Genomic DNA, 22,400 nt, shown 5'->3' with positions numbered 1-22,400 from the left:
AAATTATTGGAAAGGGCAATTCTGACAAGGATTTAAAACAAATGAAGATCGTCTTTCTCGGTGGGCCGAGTTTTAGTGTCAGGATTTCAGGTTGCCGATGTGCTGTAGGAGGTTTTCGTCACGCACCTCTCTCACTTGGGCTCAGGCATTTTTGTGGCATTCATCCTTGGTTGGCTTTCCCCCAGAGTTCCAAATTAATAGGAATGTACTTTAATAGATACTAAAAATAATTTAAGAAAAGCTAAAAAGAAGGAAGTTCAAGGCCATGGTTCTTAACATTAGTGTCACAAAGGGAACTTGAATAAATCCTGATGCCCACGCCACATCCTGGACCAATTAAATCAGTGTCTGTGGAGGTGGCATGCAGGTGTCCATGGTTTCTGAAGTTCCCCAGTGACTCCACTGTGCTGCTGAAGATGAGAACCACTGGCAAAGTGACTAATATCCTCACCTAGCTGGAGCAGCAAAGCTCCAGCAGCTATGCCTGGATTTTCAGGGCTGGGGTCACCTCAGGGGAGTGCTGACAGCCAGTGCAGGGCTTTGGGGCTTAGTAGAGACCTTGATGAAGGGAGGACTTGGGGCTCCACCCGCCAGCCCAGTGGTGAGCACCCTGCTCCACTCAACAGTCAACTCTCAAAAACCAAATATAATTATGGGCTGCATTATTTTTTTATTCCAAATGAAAATAATCTGATTGAGGCCCACAAAGAAATGATGAGTGTTTCAATGTAAGATGGCCTATTTTAATAAATAAGAAGGCTCTGAAACCTGGCAACTCTGAATTACTTAATACTTATCAGAATATTTTTAAAAAAGGAAAACGGAAACAGTGGATTAACCTTCTATCTTTGGATTATATCATGGACCTTATAGTGAAAACAGGTGGTCTGTGGGTGGTTCTGGAATGCTGACTGCTCATCTCTGCTTTAGTTTATGATTCTCTAATACCTACATGGACATTCGTTGAGGACATTGATTTTCTGAAGTGTGTTAGTCGCTTAGCTGTGTCTGACACTTTGTGACCTTTTGGACTGTAGTCCGCCAGGCTCCTCTGTCCATAAAATTCTCCACGCAAGAATATTGGAGCGAGTAGCCATCTCCTCCTCCAGGGGATCTTCCCAACTCAGGGATCGAACCTGGGTCTCCTGCATTGCAGGCAAATTCTTTACTGTCGGAGCCACTGAAACTTTCTACCTACTGAGGAACACTCTGTAATTGCGTTAGACTTGGCATTTTTCTTCACGTGGCCAAAAGAAGTGATCAAAATGTGAAAAATGGCACCAGTTAGCCTTGGGAAAAGTGTAAATATAGGTGTCTTTTGTTCATGCGGCAAATGCGGTTTGGATGCAGCCATTGGCTCTGACAAGTCCAGCAGCTATTAAATCGTGTGTATGTGTTAGTTGCTTCAGTAGTGTCTGATTCTTTGCAACCCCATGATCTACAGCCCGAGAGGCTCCTCTGTCCACGGGATTCTGCAGGCAAGAACTGGAGAGGGTTGCCATTTCCTTCTCCAGGGGATCTTCCTGACCCAGGGATCACACCCACATCTCTTGTCTCCTGCACTGGCAGGCAGGTTCTTTACCATTGAGCCACAAGTGTTGAAATTACAACTGATAACTTTAAGCAGGGACGAACGTGCTGGCTCTGATGTTGTTGATATTGCCTTCTTTGGACCACACACACACACACACACACACTCACACACTCACACTCACACACAGGCTCCCAACACTCCACAATCTTCCTGGCAATTCCCTGCACTGCCTGTTCTCTGGAGCCCTTTGTTTTTCACTGATAAAGGCTTCCCAGTGGGGGATTTCAGTTGAGGAAGAGTGAAGACAGACATATATAGCCAGGGCTTGCTAGTGAGCAAAAAGACATATCCTATGAAACAAAGTTTTAATCTTTATTTTACATATTTATACATAAAACTTTTAAGGAACCCTCTGAATCCAACAGAATGTTAATAGCACATCTAAAAATGAACTTCAGGTAGTCAACATTCACAAAATGTTGAAAACTGATTAAAATATACATATTACGGAGAGCTACAACTTCACTACGAGGCAGGCATGTATTTTTTGACTTGGATAGCACCGTCATTTACAGTTCTTCTTTAAAACTACAGTGAAGAATGACAGCAGTCAATGGTAAAATACTGCTCCAACTCATAATCTCTAAACAAATAAAAATAAAGTTAAAACTACCCTCTTTGATTAACCATGACTTGTGGTGGTGTAAGTACTATACATTTTTTTGTAACAATATTTTATTAAAATGCCTGATATTGAGTGGCACAGTAAAAAAATTAAAATAAATTAAGAAGCAAAGGCCAATCACTGGACGTTAAGCTTCAGACATTATCAATGACTAACACTGATACTTGTTTCTGTGCCACCTTTAGCAACAGCATTTTTACAACCACAGAAGCAAAAGAAGGTCTAGCTTGTCCTCTGGTTGGATGGCTTCTTTTCACTTTGCAGGCATTTTCTCGGCCAGGTGCTTCTGTTGGCTCTCGGCATGTCTGTGGAATGAATAACGCGTTATTTAGCGCTGAGGAGGAAGATCCAAACTACTTTTCCATTGGCAGCTGAAACATCCTCCGTAGTGAAATCACGGGAATCAAGAAACAGTACTCAATTCAAAAAAAGAGAGGAAAAAAAAAAAGAAACAGTACTTAATTGAAATGAATGTGCCTTCTTTTGATTTTTTTTCATGGCCAAGCTGCCTGGCATGCAGGATCTGACCAGGAATTGAACCCGGGCCCCCCCTGCATTGGGAGCACGGTTTTAACCACTGGACCACCAGGGAAGTCCCTAACTTTGGATGGTGATGGATCTTAGATGTCCCACCAGGGACTGAAGCTGTGCCCTCAGCAGTGAAAGGGTGGAGTCCTAACCACTAGACTGCCAGGGAATTCCCTTCAATTTTTACATTCTATGTACGATTCCTTTTATCTAGTAAGTCACTGGATTAGCCTGAGACGTGTAGATGCCATTTTTCTTTGAGAAGAAAAGTGTTGTGTTTAAAAACGAAAAGGGAAAATTAACTAGGATAATTTATTCAGCAAATGTTTAATATGGTCTTCTCTGTGCCAGGCACACTGCTTCTGGTGATGGGGATTTGGTGGTGAGCAGACAATGAACTCTTTGTTCTCATGGGGCATATATTTCAATGGAAACAGACAAGAAAGGAACGGACAACAAACAAGGAGACAGCAGACAGAAAATAAGTGCTAAGCGAAAAAGTCAGAACAAGCTATTGTGACAGAAAGTTAACTGCACGACTACTTTATCTAAATATGCACAAAGATGCAAATTTAAGTATTAACAAGGCCCCTGTTAATAATACAATAATCCAATATCATTCTTACAAAGGATAGTAATGTCTTTAGAACAAATGATAGGCTTTGGTGGATGCAAAGATTTCCCATATTTGATACTCTTCCTCCCCTCAATTAGTCCTAAGGGCATGATTGTGTCAGTGAGGGTGGGGACAGGGCTGGGTAAACTTTCTTACTCATCAAGTCCTATCATGGCCTGTGAGCCCAAAGGCAGGCCAACCCAGCAGCTGGCCAGTGGAGTTGGAGACAGGGGAATGGCCAAGCTGCTGACATCACTCAAATAGGCACTAACCAAACGTCTTCTGGGAGAGTGGTAGGGTTTGAAGGTTGTAAGAAACAAATGTTTTGAAGGAGGATCTTAGGAAATTAAAAATTGGGCAAGAGAAAAGTTATCTAATGCTGTGCTTTCCAGCTGTAATCAAAGGTTCGGGGGCAATTTCTGTGCACTGCCTTGACTTGGGTAGTCAGTGACATCAAGTGTAACTCACTGGTGTTAATGATGCAGAATGTTTCACATCTATGGCACAGGGAAGAAAACCACAAATATTTTCAGAAAAGGGAAGTGACAGTCGTGCCCTTGCCACATGCAGCAGCCCACAAATAATATTCTGATATTCACCGAACACTAAAGGGACTAGGGAAAAAAGATAACAATAGCACTGTATCTCCAAGAAAAATCATGCCTTTTAGCAGATCATCTTTTTTATGTGTGTAGAAGAATCTTGATTATTTTCATAAAGTAGCTCATGGGCCTCACTTGAACAAATTCAGCTCAAGAAATATTTTGATACCCAGTGGCTAAGATTCCATGTAGCTAATTAAATTATGGTTCTTATAGCAGCTTTAAATATGTATCTCTTTGTGTGAGTGTGTTGTGCAAACCTACAACACGAGGTTTTCTGAGAGACAAGGAAAGAACAGATAGGGAATAGCTTCAGAAAATATTGAGAGTTGGGTGTTATTTCTGAGACACATACAAGGGTGAATTTCATTAAAATTTTAGACAAAGGAGGGAAAGAGTTTCAGTTTATAAAACTAAAAGGTTCTCATCAACTATTTATATGAAAGTCTTTAGTAGAATTAATTTCACTCTAGGCCTACAAGAAGGAAATGGCAACCCACTCCAGTGTTCTTGCCTGGAGAATCCCAGGGACGGGGGAGCCTGGTGGGCTGCCATCTATGGGGTCGCACAGAGTCGGACACGACTGACACAACTTAGCAGCAGCAGTAGCAGCAGCAAGCCCTACAAGAACTCCTTTACATCAACAATCACTTTTGAGGACTTACTATGTGTTTGGCAGCCCCTGTCTTAGGCTCTGAGGACTCTGAAATGAGTGAAAATAAACATTGTGTCTGAAGCTGAAGATCTAATACTTTGGCCACCTGATGTGAAGAACCGACTCACTGGAAAAGACCCTGATGCTGGGAAAGATTGAAGGCAGGAGCACAAGGGGGCGACAGAGGATGAGATGGTTGGATGGCATCATGGAGTCAAAGGACATGAGTTTGAGCAAGCTCCGGGAGACAGTAGAGGTCAGGGAAGCCTGGTGTACTGCAGTCTATGGAGTCGCAAAGAGTTGGACATGACATAGCAACTGAACAACAACACAGCCAGGCTGGGAGAGACAGCAAACAAATGTAACACAATATGATTAGGCCCCACTTGGGAGGAATGCTGTGCTGCCAGAAGCACAAAGAGGGTCCTAGGCCAGTCTTGGGGGTTCAGGGAGCACTACTTCAAAGAAGTATCTAAACCTGTGGTTTTCGAATTAGGCTTTCCTGATGACTCCTGTATTGGAGTCATCAGGAAAGCTTTAAAAAACTTCTAATGCACAGAAGTCCCTGTCTCGCAGAGAAGTCCCTGTCTCACAGAATAGTTAAATCAGAACCTCTGGCAGTGAGACCCAGGCATCAATATTTTAAAAGCTCCCCAGGTGATTCCAATGTGCAACTGAAATTGAGAACCATGGACCTGAACTGACACCTGAATGGTAGGAGCTGGACAGGTAAAGGGAGCAGGTGAGCAGGGCTTCCTGGTAGCCATGCTCTCAGTCTCTGGGATCTGGCTGCAACATTCTGGCATGGCCACCTTTGGGGAAGTTGAAGTATATGTAGATTCCACCCCCACCCCCCCGCCCAGCTCCATGAGCAAATTATATTTTTGCAGCCAGAAATGGACATAGAAACTACTCCCCACCTGCTCTTGTTTCAAGGGTTCCTCCAACACCTTTAAATAAGTGACTCCTCTCCTCTAAACCCCATGGTTCTGCCCTCCTGTCTCCCGCGATCATACCATCTGCAGAGTAAACACAGAACACTGCAGACCCAGGTAACAGCTGAGCATTCCGAGGAGAGGGTGGGGCCTCTGAATGTCTTCCTTGCATCAAGGAATGCCAGCACTGCTCTGAGGGACAGAGAAACTGCCCTCTGTTACCACTGGCAAGTCACAGAACTGATGAAAGAGTTTACGTATTTTTCAGAAGGTGCATGTCCTTGTACAGTTTACTACTGATTTCCCATAATCTTTTTTTTTTTAATAATTTTATTTATTTATTAGCTGTGCTGGGTCTTTTGTTACTGCATGTGCTTTTCTCTAGTTGTGGGGAGCAGGGGTCACTCTTTAGTTGCCTTGTGTGGGATTCTCACCGTGTGGCTTCTCTTATTGTGGAGCACGGGCTCTAGGGCACTGGTCTGCAGTAATTGCGGCTCACAGGCTCTAGAGCAGAGGCTCAACAGATGTGGCTCAGCGGCTAAGTTGCTCTAAAGCTCCTGGACCAGGGATTGAACCCCTGTCTCCTGAATTGGCAGGTGGATTTCTTTACCCGTGGGCCACAAGGGAAGCCCCTGATTTCCCATAATCTTAACCCCTATATGCAAAGTTCTTAGCCTAACAAAAAGGGAGGTGTCTTACAATTGCTGGTGCAGTGCCTGAATATATCTGTAGGGGGCAGTAACAATATTTGAGTGGTACCCTATTTCAGATGTAGGCAAACATGCTAAGAAGGTAGGAGAAGACCTTCTGGTTTTTTGTTTGTTTGTTTTTGTTAGGAGCAATGGCAATAACATCCAAAGCATACAAAACAGAGTGCTGCCCATAGGTCTTGAAAAACAAACTTTAAACATAGTTCTGTAGCCTTTATTTTGCTACCTGAGCTATTTTTATAACATTGCATTTGGGAAAATATTTTACGCAGTGTCTCACACAGAGAAGAGGTCCCTGTGGTTGAATGCTGAGAGCACTGTCACTACATATGTTGCCAAGCTTCCCTTGGATAGTTCTGGATCACATGGTTAATTCCTTATGTTATTGTGACAAGCAGTTTTCTTTCTTTCTTTGGGAGCCTCTACTCTCTGAATACCATTTCTGGGATTAATAGTAATTGTTGCCTTGCGGCTTAAAGACTTCCTATAAACTGACTCAGAAAAGGTGTCATAAGACTGTAGGAATGCTCACAGTTTTTTAATGCACTTCACATACTTATTGTGAGAGGCGTTTCCACAAAGAAAATGACAAAGAAATGCAAGATCTTGACCAGCATTAGTCTAGTTTCCCTATTCCCCAGGGAAGGAGGCATTCTTCACCTCTTTACAGAGAGGGGGCCTGGAGCCAGGCTCAGCTAGAAACCCAAGTCTTGGAGTCTCCCCATGGTGAGAGCAATCTGGTGGTACTGGTGCTGTGGAAAGATGCCAGGGTCCTTGCCTTCTGGGCATGGCAGATGTCATCAGGAGTTGGGTCAGATAACAGCAAGTGCCACTTGGGGGCACCCACCATGTGCTGGAAACATGCCAGCATGGAAGGGCTTAGGGACAACTCCCCAGGGGATCTTCCCGACCCAGGGATCAAACCCTCATCTCCCGTGTTGGTAGGCAGTTTCTTTACCACTAGCACCACCTCACTCCTGCCTTAATTCTTAAGCTTCTAATCATCCCGGGCTTCTTTCCTTTTTGGGAAGGGTGAGGCCCCACTGACCTGGTCAAGTCCTCGATGTCCACCAGCATGGCGTCCTGCTCCGTGTGCAGCTCATCTCGGATAAGGAGCAGCTGGACCAGCTCTTCATTCAAGCCTGGGGCAAAGGAAGGAGAGCAATAGAAATAGATAAAGCTGCAACAAAGTCAGGATATGAAACTACGTATGGACCACTGTATGTGTACCATATACACACACACATATATACAAACAGCTAAACACAGGAAGAAAGTATTTTTGCTGAAATGTTAGGGTTCTCATTAGTTTCTCAGAAGCTCAGGAGAAGTCACCCATTTGAGAGTACTAGTTTGCCTACTTACAGAAGTGTTGGAAGAAAAGGAGTATGAAGTAAATCCAGTTACATTCACATTAAAGTGGGAAAAGAAGTGGTTAGCTGTTAGGAAAGTAGCTCGTTAGAAGAAGCGGGGTTTTATTTTGAAGATACGTGAGTGTAAAAGTCTGGGGCACGTTGAGTTTTCCACTGTTCATCTTCAGGGGGCTCCAGCCACACTGAGAGCTGGAGGGGCCGCCACACCTGACGGGCACCACATAAGATGCCCAGCTGGAGAGGGAGGGGCCCGAGGATGCTCCAAGGTTACCTGGGGCCACAAGGAGGAGCAGCTCAACGTGCAGGCTGTTCGAAGAAAGAGTAATATCTAAAGATGTGGGAGAATGAAATACGAAGGACCTGAAGAAATAACCCCTGGTCTCCAGACAACAGGTGCTGAGGAAAAGACTCCTTAGGATTTATACTGGGAATAAAATAGATGGAAACATGGCTAGTCTTCCTGAAATCTGTGCACTGGGTTAATCTGGCTTCTGCCATTGGAAAATATAAACAAGCCCGGGGCTGCTTCTTGCTTTTTCCCCTCATACTGACTTAGAACAAAAGCTTCTGGGTCTGAACATATGCACATGTGGGGAGAGCATTCATTTGGCAAGAGCTCTAGGCCCAGCAACAAAAGAAAGGAAGAGGGTACTCAGCAAGGTCCTCCTTGAAAACGCTGGATTCAGACCTGAAATGATGCATTTACCTGCCTTTAGTTCAGATTTGTTTCCAATTTTAAAAAGGAGGAAAAAAAATCATACAAAGAAATCTAAAACTTCCTGTACTCCTGAAAAGGACTAGCTGGCAATGTTATTATTTAAAAGTCTAAGGAAGCTATTTCGATGGTAAGAGATCAGAAAGCCTTTTAAATCCTTGAAAGAAAAATACTCCTAGTAATTTATTCTCAATGAAAATGAAAATGTAGTAGAACTTCAAAAAAAATCCTATGAATCTATGGTTTCCTAATTAAAATGTGAATCTTTTCTTTTGATTTTAAAATACTGAAGGTATTGGGTTAAGAAGTTAAGACTCTGTGCTTGCACTGCTGTGGCTGTGAGTGATCCCTCGGGGAACTAAGATCCCTCATGCTGCCTGGTGTGATTGCCCCACCTCCCCAAAATACTGAAGGTATTAAATTGCCACTGCGCATTTTATTTTTCTAGTGAGTTCTTAGGGCAGCTTTCTATACTGGCATAGTGCATGGAATGTCTTTTCTATTATGAAGTTTAAAATTTTTTATTATGGACATTTTCAAAGTGATACAAAAGCAAAGAGACTTGTTTAATGAATCCCCTTGCCCTATGCATCCAATCAGCTTCAAAAATAATCAGCTCCTGGCCAGTTGTAACTGACCTTTCTCCCCTTCTCCAGTGAGGTCATTTTAAAGTGAGTTTCAGACATCCTATTGTTTCATACATAAATGCTTCAGTATGCATCTCTAAAGACAGGGCTTTTTTAAAAAATTAACATAACCATAATGCCTTTATTGTACCTGAATAAGTCAATACATCTTTAATAAAACATTTAGTCAGTGTTCAAATTTCCCCACTTGGTTCCCAAATGCTTTTTTATAGTTGGTTTGCATTGGGTTGGCATGTCTTTTAGGTGGTTTTAATCTATCAGCAATGGACTTTATGGACTCATATGTTTCAAGGCTGGAGTGCTCGAGAGTTCATCTGGACTCAGCAAGATGCCCCAGTGATTGAGCTCTCTCTGTTACTGGCCCAGCACGTGCTCTTCTCTGCACAACCAGCTGAGTGAATGCCACTCACTCACCACAACTCCCAGCACATTTCCGGTAGAGGTCCTTCTTTACTCTGGGGGTAAAAGGCCCACTCCTTCTCACCCTATAATTTTCACCTATCAGTCCTATACACTTTCCACCTGAAGTCCCACAACATAAGCTGTTTTGGATCTGATGAGCTAAAATAAATGTACATACAAATAAAGCTGAGCATATAATTGTATTCGTATAATACATATACAAATATATATAAATATAATAAAAGACCTGGACCTACTAAATTGTATTCTACAAACAGGTGTTGTAAGCCAACTATATGCCAGGCACTGTGCTAAAAGCTGGGGATTTCAGATGAATAAAAAGGACCCTTAATCTCTGTGAATCTTGAAAAAGTCTTAAAGTTTCTCAACATTTTATAGTCACAAATCAAAGGAAAAAAGAGAGCGTCGATTCTCTTCCTTTCCTTGCAAGGGCAAAGAGGGCCCCAAGGAAACGTGATATCCCATGATATTTAACAATCATATCCCATTTGCCAGAGTGTCTCACACTTACTTTCTATCTGGGAATGGAGATCATTGACTATCACTTGTAGCTGCCCAAGAGTCATGTCTCTCAGGTCAGTGGGCTTTAAACTTCTTTTCATCAAGCATTCACTTATATGAGGCAAGTGTGGCAGCTGAAGACACAAAGGGAAGAAACAGATGAGAGCAGAGCAGTAAGCACACTGAATACAGGACCGAGTTTTCTCCTAAAAAACCCACCTTCATTCACCCACTTCAGGGTCCTCACTGAAAAGCTTTCCCTGTCTGACTTTTCCAATGCAAGGCCCTCCATTCACACATCACACATTCTCAAATGTTATCAGCATCATAATGGGACACTACTCAAATCAAATGCCTTTGGAATGGTCTACAACTTAGAGTCAATAATTAGATCCACAAATGAATTACCAGGGAGCTCAAGCAGTATCAGTTACATAGATTAAATTATTATGATCCATTATTTATTAATTTATAGCATGCTACAAGCACTGTGCCAAGTGCTTTGAACACTTTTTCCACTGAATTCTCACAATCATGCTCTGACACAGGTGTTATTATTATCCCCATTTTGCAGATGAGAAAACTGAGACTTGCCCAGAGCCCCACAGTAGATGGATGGCAGGGCTCGTCTTAAGCTCCAAAGGTCAGGACCTTTGTCCACTCTATCATACTGTCTTCACTAAACAGTAGGAACAAAGAGTTAAAGCAATAGTGAGTTTGCCACAGCAATGGGTTCTTAAACTGAGACTGCTTTAAAGGAATTAAAATATTCTCACAACAGCTAATACTGCCCCGAAAACAGAGTAGATATGAATGGGGAGCAAAGTTTACGTTTGTGAAATCTGTAGCTTATGCATCCTTCTGTGATACAGTAGGAAGGAAAAAGAAACAGACTTAAATATTTCTCAATGACGTTTTACACAGTGCCTTCTAGAAACCCAAGTTTGCATAACTCTGGGAAAGGACTGAGACAGCCTCAACCTTTTGCAGCCAACACTCGCCAGCCAACCACGGCATGCAAGCCCCCAGTCAGTTGCGTTTCAGCGCTTGCTGCTTACGAGATCAGCGACGGGAGACTTTTTCCTATTCTGTTTTTCCACTTCTACTTGCATTTTGGCCATTGGTTTGGCCATGGCAAGGGCCATTTTGGCTTCGGCTTGCAATTTCTTTTGCCTTGTGAGGAAATCCATGTCATCCAGGGATTCGGATTCTTCTTCAGTAGTGTCTCTATCTGAATAGGAAGAGCTCTGTTTGCTCTGCGAAGGGAAAAAAAGCAGCACCTGAGCTTTGTGTGCTGGGTACCACCTTTGGAGATGGACTATAGCCTTCCCTGAGCCCTCTCTCAGAGCGGCCAAGAGTCCGCTCCATCAACACAACTCAACTCTTGATTTGATCTGTACCAATCACAAATAACTTTTATTGAATGATTATTTATTTACCATTAGCATTTAATGGGTCAGGAGATTCCCCTGGAGGACAGCATGGCAACCCACTCCAGTATGCTTGCCTGGAGAATCCCATGAACAGAGGAGCCTGGAGGGGTACAGTCCAGGGGGTCAAAAAGAGTTGGACAGGACGGAAACAGCTTAGCACACAGCATTTAATGGAAACAATGTGCTAGCATTGTTCTAAGTTCTTTGCATATTATTTTTTTGCATTTATTTATTTGCTACTTTATATTTAATAATTGTATTTCAATATAATTGGAGAAGGCAATGGCAACCCACTCCAGTACTCTTGCCTGGAAAATCCCATGGATGGAGGAGCCTGGTGGGCTGCAGTCCATGGGGTAGCTGGGAGTCCTACACGACGAGCAACTTCACTTTCACTTTTCATTTTCATGCACTGGAGAAGGAAATGGCAACCCACTCCAGTGTTCTTGCCTGGAGAATCCCAGGGACGGGGGAGCCTGGTGGGCTGCCGTCTCTGGGGTCGCACAGAGTTGGACACGACGGAAGCGACTTAGCAGCAGTAGCAGTAGCAGCAATATAATTATTTTTTAACTTTTAAACTAATTTTTATTGGCATATAGTTCCTTTACAATGTGGTATTAATTTTTGCTGTACAGCAAAGTGAATCAGTTATATGTATGTGTGTGTGTGTATATATATATATATATACACATACACTCCTCTTTTTTAGCAAGTAACATTTTCAAAGGTAGTTTATCTCCGTAGTATCAATAAAAGGCTGATTTTAGCATAAAAAGTAACATAATTAATAATAGGGAAAATATATATTTATAACAAACTTGAGACTTTTCTTTCTTACTCTCAAAACTTTCTTGAAGTGAACAGACTACAGCAAAATATTTCACCCAGAGCTAAGGTGGTGTGTTACTCCCCAAGTGGACAGGATCTCAGCTATCCAAAGAAGTTCTCATGTGGCACTGTACTTAACAACTAACACAGTTTCCTGTTAGTTGGTCTTCGATAAGAAAGGTGCTGGATAGAGCTCCCAGAGAGTAAAGAAATTCAGGAACAAGCACTCAGGATCATCAAGCCATCTTTTATATAAGTGTGCAAGGAAAAGTGTTGTTTAGTTGCTAAGTCGAGTCCCACTCGTTGCGACACCATGGGCTGTAGCCCGCCAGTCTTCTCCATCCATGGGCAAGAATACTGGAGTGGGTTGTCATTTCCTTCTCCAGGGGATCTTCCCGACCCAGACATCTGACCTTTGTCTCCAGCTTGGCAAGCGGACCCTTTACCGCTGAGCCACCAGGGAAACCCCGCAAGGAAAAGTAAGCAATGCTTAACCCACATTATCTTTCGGGTTTCTCTGAGTGGTATTTTAAAATGTGTCCACTGCTAGTCTATGCTCATATTTCTAAGACCAGTGGGGAAGGAATGGTATCTAGCACATTTTCTATTTTTTTATTTACCGCATTAAATTAACTTTTATTGGCATATAGTTGCTTTACAATATTGTGTTAGTTTCTGCCCTATAGCAAAGTGAATCAACGATATGTTTACATATATCCCCTCTTTTTTGGATTTCCTTTCCATTTAGGTCACCATAGAGCACTGAGTAAAGTTCCTTGTGCTGTACAGTAGGTTCTCATTAGTTATCTACTTTACAGCTAGTAGTGTATATATATCAATCCCAATCTCCCAATTCATCACCCCCTTTCTCCTTTCCCCTCCAGCATCCAGATGTTCTCTACATCTGTGTCTCTACTTCTGTGTTGCAATAAGATAATCTATACCATTTTTCTAGATTCCACATTATGTGTTAATAATATAACAAATGATATTTGTTTTTCTCTTTCTGACTAATTCAGTCTTATGACAGTCTCTAGGTCTATCCAGGTCTCTGCAAATGGCACCATTTCATTCCTTTTTATAGCATATTTTCTTTTATAATTTTTAGGGCCTATGTGATTTTCTTGATGATTTAATACGAAAGTAGTTGCTAACTTTAACAGAACTTAAGTATCCTCAGATCACAGTTTTAAGTTTTCAATCACTCAAATTTTAGGAGCATCTCATGTTAAGAAGGGCTTCCCCAATGGCTCAGGCAATAAAGAATCTCCTGCAGTGCAGGAGACAGGAAGATCCCCTGGAGAAAGGAATGGCTTCCCACTCTTGTATTCTCGCCTGGAAAATTCCATGGACAGAGGAGCCTGGTAGACTACATACAGTCCATGGGGTTGCAAGAATCAGACACGAATGAGTGACTTTCACACTTCACATGTTAAGAAATGTCATGAGACATCTGTTTTTAAATCTCTGCAATGTTTGTTCCTGATCAACAATAGAAAAGAAGCTAAGTGACCAGGAAAGCACACTCTGAACCTCAGTGGCAGCTTGGAGACTCACCATGGGAGACAAGGGGGTGTCCAGGCTGGTTTCAGTCTTGCTGTCATCAGCATCGCTGTCCTTATCACTGCCGCTATCGTTGACAAAGCAAATCTGCAGGTTCATCCCACTCTGCAGGCTGGGCAGAAGCAAACAGAACACTAATTCCACTCAGCTATTTGTTATCCGGCAGCATCCAAAAACAGTCTGGTTTTGCTAGAGAAAGCAGTTTAATGTGTTCTTCACAGGGAGCAGTGAGTGATCAATATTATGCCCAATTCATAAATGGTAACTTTTACTAGAGGATAAGAAAGATACATTGATAAACAGTAAGGTGATAACTTTTAACTCCTATTGTAGTAGCTTTTTTCCACACAGAAATTCATTGTTGTTTGAAAACTAATTTCAAGCCACATTATAGCACCCAGCACAATACCAAACACATAGTCGGTACACGATAAAAATGTGTTGAGACACTGAGTTTACATTTTTGTCGATGAAGATGAATGGATCCTCAGCCAAACAGGGCTGCCTGGTGTCATCTAATGTCCTGCCCCATGGGGACAATCCAAAGATGCTCATTAAACCCAGCATCCCAGGGCCAGAGCTCTCAGAAAAAAAGACTTTTTTTTTTTGCCTCAAATAGAAAAAGATCAGCTATCAGACAAGTTGATCTTTGCATCTCTCACTGTGAGAATAATGCCAGAGCTGATTAGGCGTTAGGAAAATTTTATTTGAGGCAGTTGCCAAAAATCAACTGAGGGAGCTCATTTATGTCATTAAGGAAAAAAAAAACACACCAGAGGTTCACCCTAGAGAAACTTTAGGAAACTTCCAACCTAGTTATAAAGGCACAACGTTGGAACACAGCAAGGCTCTGTAGACCACCTGGCGCCCTGAGCCTCAGAGGCAGAGATGTCTTGGGAGTTCATTATGTTTGTGGCGAATCCGGGAAGCTCCAGGAGGGATGTTTCTGGAAATGTGGTCACAAAGGGCCGCCAGGCTGTGTATCTGCCACACACACAGCCAGGCTGAGGATCCAACTCTGTGTCCTAATGCTCATTTGAAGGCCAACACGTTTCATGACTTTAACAACAAAGAGTTTTTCAAGAAGCACTTTTTATTTTCTATTTGAGGCAAAAAGAAGCATCCGTAGTGTCTCCAGCCTGTGTGTAAGCTTTGAGAAAGAAAAAGCAGAAAGAAACTCCTTAAGCAGCAGGGGTCCTAAGGAGGGTAGTGTAAGCCAGGTTTAGAACAGTGGACGCTGAATCTGCTCTGGCATTACTGTCACAGTGAGAGACGCAAAGATCAACTCGTCTGATAGCTGAAATTTGCATTTTTAAAAAATTCCAGTGGGTAGGGATGCTCTGTACAAAATGCTCAGATGACTCACTGAAAGCACTGGTTTGATTGAAAACAATGCAGAAGTCAGAAAAAGTACTGATTTAACACAGGCACCACTGTTACGTGTATGTACTGCCCCCTGTTGTTAACTTCTGTGATTACTGAGAGTCCCAATTTATTTCCCCAGGAAGGAAATGCAGCCTTTCTCTCAGTAGGTCCAATTCTGTTGCTCCCCACCCTCCTGTGCAGGCCAGCAGAGTCAGGCCCAGGGCTGGCTGCAGAAGGTGACAGGTTCTTCTGTGATCAGCTGAGGGTGCTTGGAATCAGCAGGACTTAGGTTCGAATTCTCACTTCATTCCCTAAGCACAATACTCAATCTGTATCCTCATCTGTAAAACAGGGTGTCTAATTTAGTACTTTGTAAGAAGGAAGCTCCAATACTTTGGCCACCTGATGCAAAGGGCTGACTCATTGGAAAAGACTGTGATGCTGGGAAAGATTGAAGGCAAGAGGAGAAGGGGATGACAGAGGACGAGATGGTTGGATGGCATCACCGACTCAAATGGACATGCGTTGGTGGACTCAGTGGATTAAATGGACACAATGAACAAACTCCAAGAGATAGTGAAGCACAGGGAATCCTGGTGTGCTGCAGTCCATGGGGTCGCAGAGGGTTGGACGTAACCAAGCGACAGAAAGACTGAAGGTGGGAGAAGGGGACCACAGAGGATGAGATGGTTGGATGGCACCACCGACTCAATCCACACGAGTGAGTAAACTCCAGGAGTTGGTGATGGACAGGGAGGCCTGGCGTGCTGCAGTCCACGGGGTCACAAAGAGTTGGACACGACTGAGTGACTGAACTGAACTGAGTGAGAGAACAACAAAGAAAGATGAGAGGATTTAGCTCAGAGCTGGCATAGGACAGGTGGTTTTTACGCGTTCATCATCCTCCTCTCTACTTTCTGAAAGCCTACACAAAGGAACACAGGATTTTTTTTTTATACATACACAGATGCTTTACTAGTATATTATGCATGTTATAAATAGGTTACTATATACATTTTTGAATGATAAAATTATTTCATATGAATGGAACAGGATTTTAAAGGTGATGTGACTTTGTAAAGAGACCCTTGAAGTCAGGTACTTGAACACCTGGCCTGTCACAGCAATTCCTGATGCACAACTGACTCTCTGAGAGCGTCCTGAGCTGACTTGAACTGTTAGGCAGCTTGAACATTTATTGAGATGGAACTTGTCTCCTTTCAATTTTCTTCCATTAGAATATTTTTTTCTGGAGTAATCTAATATGTTCAGGTTACCCTTTGATCCCATATAAATGAAGCTTTAAAATTCATTGTTTGTAGTTGGTAAAAAATTTTTTTAAAAGTCAACCATTTTTAACAATAAAACTCAAGATCCATGGATTGGACAATAGTGGGAAATAAAAGTGCAAATTAAAAACAGACATATTTTAAAATAAAGACATTTCAAATTAAACCTAATGTGAATCTAGAATTATATCAGTTCAGTTCAGTCACTCAGTCGTGTCCGACTCTCTGTGACCCCATGAATCCAGCACGCCAGGCCTCCCTGTCCATCACCAACTCCCAGAGTTTACTCAAACTCATGTGCATCGAGTCGGTGATGCCATCCAGCCATCTCATCCTCTGTCATCCCCTTCTCCTCCTGCCCCTAATCCCTCCCAGCATCAGAGTCTTTTCCAGTGAGTCAACTCTTTGCATGAGGTGGCCAAAGTACTGGAGTTTCAGCTTTAGCATCATTCCTTCCAAAGAATACCTAGGACCGATCTCCTTTAGAATTATATAGTATTTCCTATTTCTAGAATAAAGTCTTGAAGAGTAGATGATACTACATAAACAGATTATAAACACACAAAATTACCTATAATACCATTGCAAAATAAAGTTTAAAACATCCAAAGAAATATATTTCATTCTGAAGAAAGCTTGATCATAAATTCTGATGTTTTGCCCCCAAACTGACCTTTGTGCTAAGGACCTTAGACCTAAATCAACCATCCCACACAGGGTTTCTAACTCAGGAAAGGCAAAGGAAAAAAAAAAAGGGAAGGATTTAGTAGTTGGAGCAAAATGAAAAAAAAACACCTCAGGTAGAAATTCAGAAAATCGCCTTAGTAACACATTATCACCGTGGGAAGCCGTGCAGACCTTCTTACAGGGCGAGCCTTATAATTCCTTGTAGCGGTAATCATCAAGAATGTTACTCTCAGGAAAAGGAAATTATATGACACAGCAGCTAATAGTTCAGCAGGGATTTTAGTAAAGACATCTTAAAACAGACTCAGGTTTCAAGGAGGATTTGTTTGCCTTTAGCCTTTAAGCGGGTTTAAGATGAAGGCGGCTTTTAGGAAGACTCGACCACAGCTCCAAGCAGCGGCCGGGCTGTAGGGTGAGTGGGCTCCCCTGGTGCTGCTCAGGGTCTCTGTGCTGCAGGGTCGGGGACCATGACCCCTGTTCGGGGCCCCTTCCCACCCTGGGGAGGCATGGCCGCCCTGAGGCTCTTCCTCTGGCCGCCTGGAGCCCAGGCCTCTGTCCTTCCCACTACTGTGGGGCCTCACTCACAACAAGGCTACACAGTCTTGGGAAATTCCAGCAGTTGGGGGGCTAATTTGCCTGGATCTCTCCAGCACAGTCTGAGGTGAAAACAAAACACCGTCCTCTTCTTGTTAATTAGTGTATAATTGAAAGCATCCAATTCGAGGTTACTTGATGTTTGGAGTGGCGCTTGGCAGACTGCTACGTGCAAAAGGCTGCTTGACATGTGTCTTGCCTTGGATTTGATTTCTGGAAGGTCTGTGTCCTGGTCACCCCAGGAACTGCTCCTCCTTATGCCACGAACAACCATACTGTTGGTCCAGGGTTACTGACAGGGAGCCAAGCGCCTGAGAAGGGGCTGTCCTAGATGAAGAAGGCCCAGAAATGCAAAGAGATAAAAAGACCAAGTGTGTCTTCTAGACGTCCCTGTGAGTTCATGTGGCTTTTTGAGTTCCTATCACCCAGAATTAGGAAGGCATTTAGTTGAGAGGCTGTTCAGCCTCAGTGTCCTCTTGGCATTCATAGTGAGGGAAGCTGTTACAGGGCTTCCTGGGTGGCTCAATCGTAAAGAATCTGCCTGTAATTCAGGAGACTCAGGTTCGATTCCTGAGTTGGGAAGATTCTCTGGAGGAGGGCATGGCAACCCACTCCAGTATTCTGCCCTGGAGAATCCCTATGGTCAGAGGAGCCTGGCGGGCTATAGTCCATGGGGCTGCAAAGAGTTGAACACGACTGAGTGACTAAGCACAGCATAGCATTTACATATATAGGGTTTCCCAGGTGGCTGAGTGGAAAGAATTCCCCTGTAGTGCATGAGACCTGGGTTCAATCCCTGGGTCAGGAAGATCCCCTGGAGGAGGGCATGGCAACCCACTCCAGTATTCTTGCCTGGAGAATCCCATGGACAGAGGAGCCTGGCGGGCTACAGTCCATAGGGTCGCAAAGACTTGGACATGACTGAAGTGACTAAGCAGCAGCAAACTGTTACTTAGAAAATGTTTGCACTGATTTCTCATTACCATCACCAGACATATTATGAAAAAACACACAGAATTGAGAGAATGATGGAGTAGCAAAGATCTTACCTCCTAAGAAACCTAGCTACCTGGTGATAACATTTGGTAGAAAGATAATACTTTTTTTCCCTTCACAATACAAGGAAAAGACCAGTTTACTCCCTGGAAGAAGTGATGGCTGGTCCTAAAGTTTGCTGTGACTTCTACTGGGGGCAGCAGCATTGGAAACCCAGCCTTTGTCCTGGCCTTGGGTTTCAATGACTGAGAGTGGCCTGATGTGATGGCCAGCTCCAAAACCCAGAATTAATTTGGTGTGTCTCAATTTTAGAAACAGGAATCTCCAGCACCAGCTGAAACTTCCCGCATTCACACAGAAATGTTTAAGATTCTTTGGTTCTATACCCTACACCACACGTTGGTTAACTTCACCTGGACAGTTGCATTAAATGTGAGTTTAAAAGTATGTTCACTACTTTCTTGCCCTGGGTTGAACAACCATCTGTGGACTACGGGCAAGGCGTGCTCAGTCGCTCAGTCATGTCCGACTCTTTGCGACCCTATGGACTGCAGCCCGCCAGGCTCCTCTGTCCATGAGATCTTCCAGGCAAGAATACTGCAGTGGGTTGCCATTTCCCTCTCCAGGAATGGGCAAGACAGGGGTTACTTAAAGAACTCAGATATCTTGCCCCTGATCTGTAACAGCCTGATTGTTAAAATGTCACAATTCTTCTCTTCCCTCTGTCTGCTCCCTCTGTAATAAGATTGTGGCTTCTCCATCCAGAGGTAGAGTCTATCTCCTGATCCCTGGGATGCCCTCCTGATCTGCCATGGCCAAAAGAGTGCAGAGGAAGTGATGGCGTTAGAGTTCTGAGTCTCCCCCTGCAGGGAAGCTGCCAATGCCCAGGTCCGGCTGGGCCTGCTGGCAGAAGACAGGCTTTGTAGCACAGAGCTCAAGTGGCAATTGTCCCAGCTGAGGCCCCAGGCACCTGAGAGAGCTGTGAAGAGCAGTAGAGCACCTTGCCAACCCATAGCTGACCAAAGACCAGGAGGAAGCCCCATGTGAACCCAGGTCTGACCAGCAGTAGAAATCAATGCTTATCATCTGATGCCACTGATGTGGGTGGGTTTTTTATTATATATCATCACTGTGGCAGCAGATAACTGGTGAAAGGTTACAAAGCAAGACTACAGGCTGTACCTCCAGTGGCCTTTCCCCCATACTGCACTTAATCTCAGGTGTGGATTTATCAAGTCTTGCCTGTGATGGCAATATAACTTTAAGCGCATATACCTCCTGTTGTTGTTTTTTGTTTAGTTACTAAATCGTGTCCGACTCTTTTGTGACCCCATTGTCTGCAGCCCACCATGCTCCTCTGTCCATGAGATTTCCCAAGCACGAATACTGGAGCAGGTTGTCATTCCCTTCTCCAGGGAGCTTTCTGACCCAGGGAGCAAACCCGAGTCTCCTGCATTGGCATGCAGATTCTTTATGGCTGAGCCACCAGGGAAGCCCATGTATTAATCCTGTAGTTGCCTATAATTTCAAGGCAACTGTATGGTTTCCTTAAGAAACAGAGTAAAAGGGAACTTGAAAACGCCTAGGCATTTCAAACATGCATTGCTATCTTCTGTCCAAAATCACTGTGGTTGTGAGAGCCTCTGGCTCTGCTGTTACTCATTACTCAGTATTCCCAACTAGTCTGTGGCTGGGCTGTTAAAATATACCTTTATTTATTTTAATGGATCTTTGATGCATTATTCAAAGGCTTTCTACATAAAGTTTTTCTACATTTGCTGTTTTATGAGAATTTCAAAGGAGATGGAATATAAAATGTATGCTGTAATTAACCAAGGGTAGCTGTAAACACATTTCATTTTTCTAAGAATTTGTCATGAAGAAGGAATGTGGGAACACCTGAGGTCTGGGTAAGTTCTAGATACATGGGGTGTATGATGGTGTCTATATAGGATGCACTGAGGTGGGTTCAAATGAAGCGCTGCTGGGGACTTCCCTGGAGGTCCAGTGGTTAAGACTCAGAACTTCCACTGCAGATGGCATGGGTTTGATCTCTGGTCTGGGAACTTGATGCTTTTGAACTGTGGTGTTGGAGAAGACTCTTGAGAGTCCCTTAGACAGCAAGGAGATCCAACCAGTCCGTCCTAAAGGAAATCAGTCCTGAATATTCATTGGAAGGACAGATGCTGAAACTCCAATACTTTGGCCACCTGATTCGAAGAACTGATTCATTTGAAAAGACCCTAATGCTGGGAAAGATTGAGGGCAGGAGGAGAAGGGGGATGACAGAGGATGAGATGGTTGGATGGCATCACTGACTCGATGGACATGAGTTTGAGCAAGTTCCAGGAGTTGGTGATGGACAGGGAAGCCTGGTGTGCTGCAGTCCATGGTTTTGCAAAGAGTCGGACAGGACTGAGCGACTGAACTGGGAACTAGCATTCTGCATGCCATGCAGCATGACCAAAAAAACAGAAAAAAATTGTGAAACACCTTTCCCATTTCCCAAACCTTGCTCTTCACTCTTCTTTTCCCTACTGACTGTTTCATATTGACATTTACCATGAGATTTACAGAATTACTATTCAGAAAAGGAAAGGCAAAGTTTCTGTTTCCCAATGTTTGTTATTGTGAAAATATACTATTTCTTATTTTACTTTAGTGGGACTGTGTTAACTTCCTTTTGCTAAAGACTGTGTAATGCATGGGGTGATCATTTGACTTTTAAGAAATTTAAAAATTTAAAATTGAAGTATAGTTGCTGTACAATATTATATGATACAGGTGTACAATATAGTGATTCACAATTTTTAAAGGTTATACTCCTCTTACAGTTACTATAAAAATATTGGCTCTATTTCCCGTCGTGTACTACATCCTTGTAGCTTATTTTACACCTAATAGTTTGTATTTCTTACTCCCCTCCCCCTCGATGCTTCTCCCTCTTCCCCCTCCCCACAGCCATCTCTCCGAGGTGCCCAATGTGGTAACCACTAGTTTGTTCTCTATAACTGTGAGTCTGTTTCGTTTTTGTCATATTCACTAGTTTGCTGTATTTGGTAAGATTCCACATGTAAGTGATATCATACAGTATTCATCTTCCTCTGTCTGACAATTTCACTGAATCTAATGCGCTCCAAGTCCATCCATGTTGCGGCAAGTGATAACATTTCATTCCTCCTTAATGGCTGAGTTAAGCTGACTTTTTAAAAAGAGTGATATTCCTACAACAGGTTCAAATACTGCTGGTCTAACATATAACATCATACACACAGTGATGCTTACAAGTATATTAGGAAAAAAGGGGATGTTTAACTATTCATTCATTCATTCGGTGATCAGGCAAGAACATCTCTGAAAACCCCACAGCACTGGTCAGCCAGTGCTGAGCCTAAGATCCCCCCCATTCCTCCCTTCCCCACACCTCCTCAGGCCAGGACACAGGCCTTCTAGTTCCCTACAGTCCCACCTATTGCCTTTTATCTGGGCAACCTCATTCCTTCAAGCTTCTTCCTGGCCCATGCAGGCATTTTATAGTTCACAACCCCTGAATTAAGTGGATCATGGAGGTAGTTGATCTAGGAAGAGAAACCAGGTCTTTGAACAGGTACCAAATGCTTGGATCATTAAATCACAATATACAAACAGAAATGTGGAATATATAAAGCACTGGGACAAAACTGAAAAAAAACACTTACTAGACACTCCTTATCCTACATAT

At 43.1% G+C, this 22,400-nt stretch overlaps 1 protein-coding gene across 7 annotated transcripts in view; it reads right to left on the bottom strand.

Annotated features, from left to right (window-relative positions):
* Positions 1-1,887: 1,887 nt before the first annotated feature.
* SCHIP1 (schwannomin interacting protein 1) overlaps positions 1,888-22,400 on the bottom strand; it is a 179,388-nt gene continuing 158,875 nt past the window's right edge. For all 7 annotated transcript variants that reach the window (XM_086392224.1, XM_086392201.1, XM_086392214.1 and 4 more), the window contains 5 exons: positions 13,743-13,860; positions 10,983-11,180; positions 9,935-10,058; positions 7,314-7,407; positions 1,888-2,524 (listed from right to left, as the gene is read on the bottom strand). In XM_086392224.1, coding sequence (XP_086248350.1) covers positions 2,473-2,524; positions 7,314-7,407; positions 9,935-10,058; positions 10,983-11,180; positions 13,743-13,860 — 586 coding nt within the window. In that variant the 3' untranslated portion in view covers positions 1,888-2,472. The remainder of the gene's footprint in view (positions 2,525-7,313; positions 7,408-9,934; positions 10,059-10,982; positions 11,181-13,742; positions 13,861-22,400) is intronic.

This window comes from Bos grunniens, chromosome 1 (genome assembly GCF_055505025.1).
Source record: "Bos grunniens cultivar Pamir isolate PY7600 chromosome 1, Bosgru_T2T1.0, whole genome shotgun sequence".
Classification (NCBI taxonomy): domain Eukaryota; kingdom Metazoa; phylum Chordata; class Mammalia; order Artiodactyla; family Bovidae; genus Bos; species Bos grunniens.
This window is presented reverse-complemented; position numbering and strand designations above follow the sequence as displayed.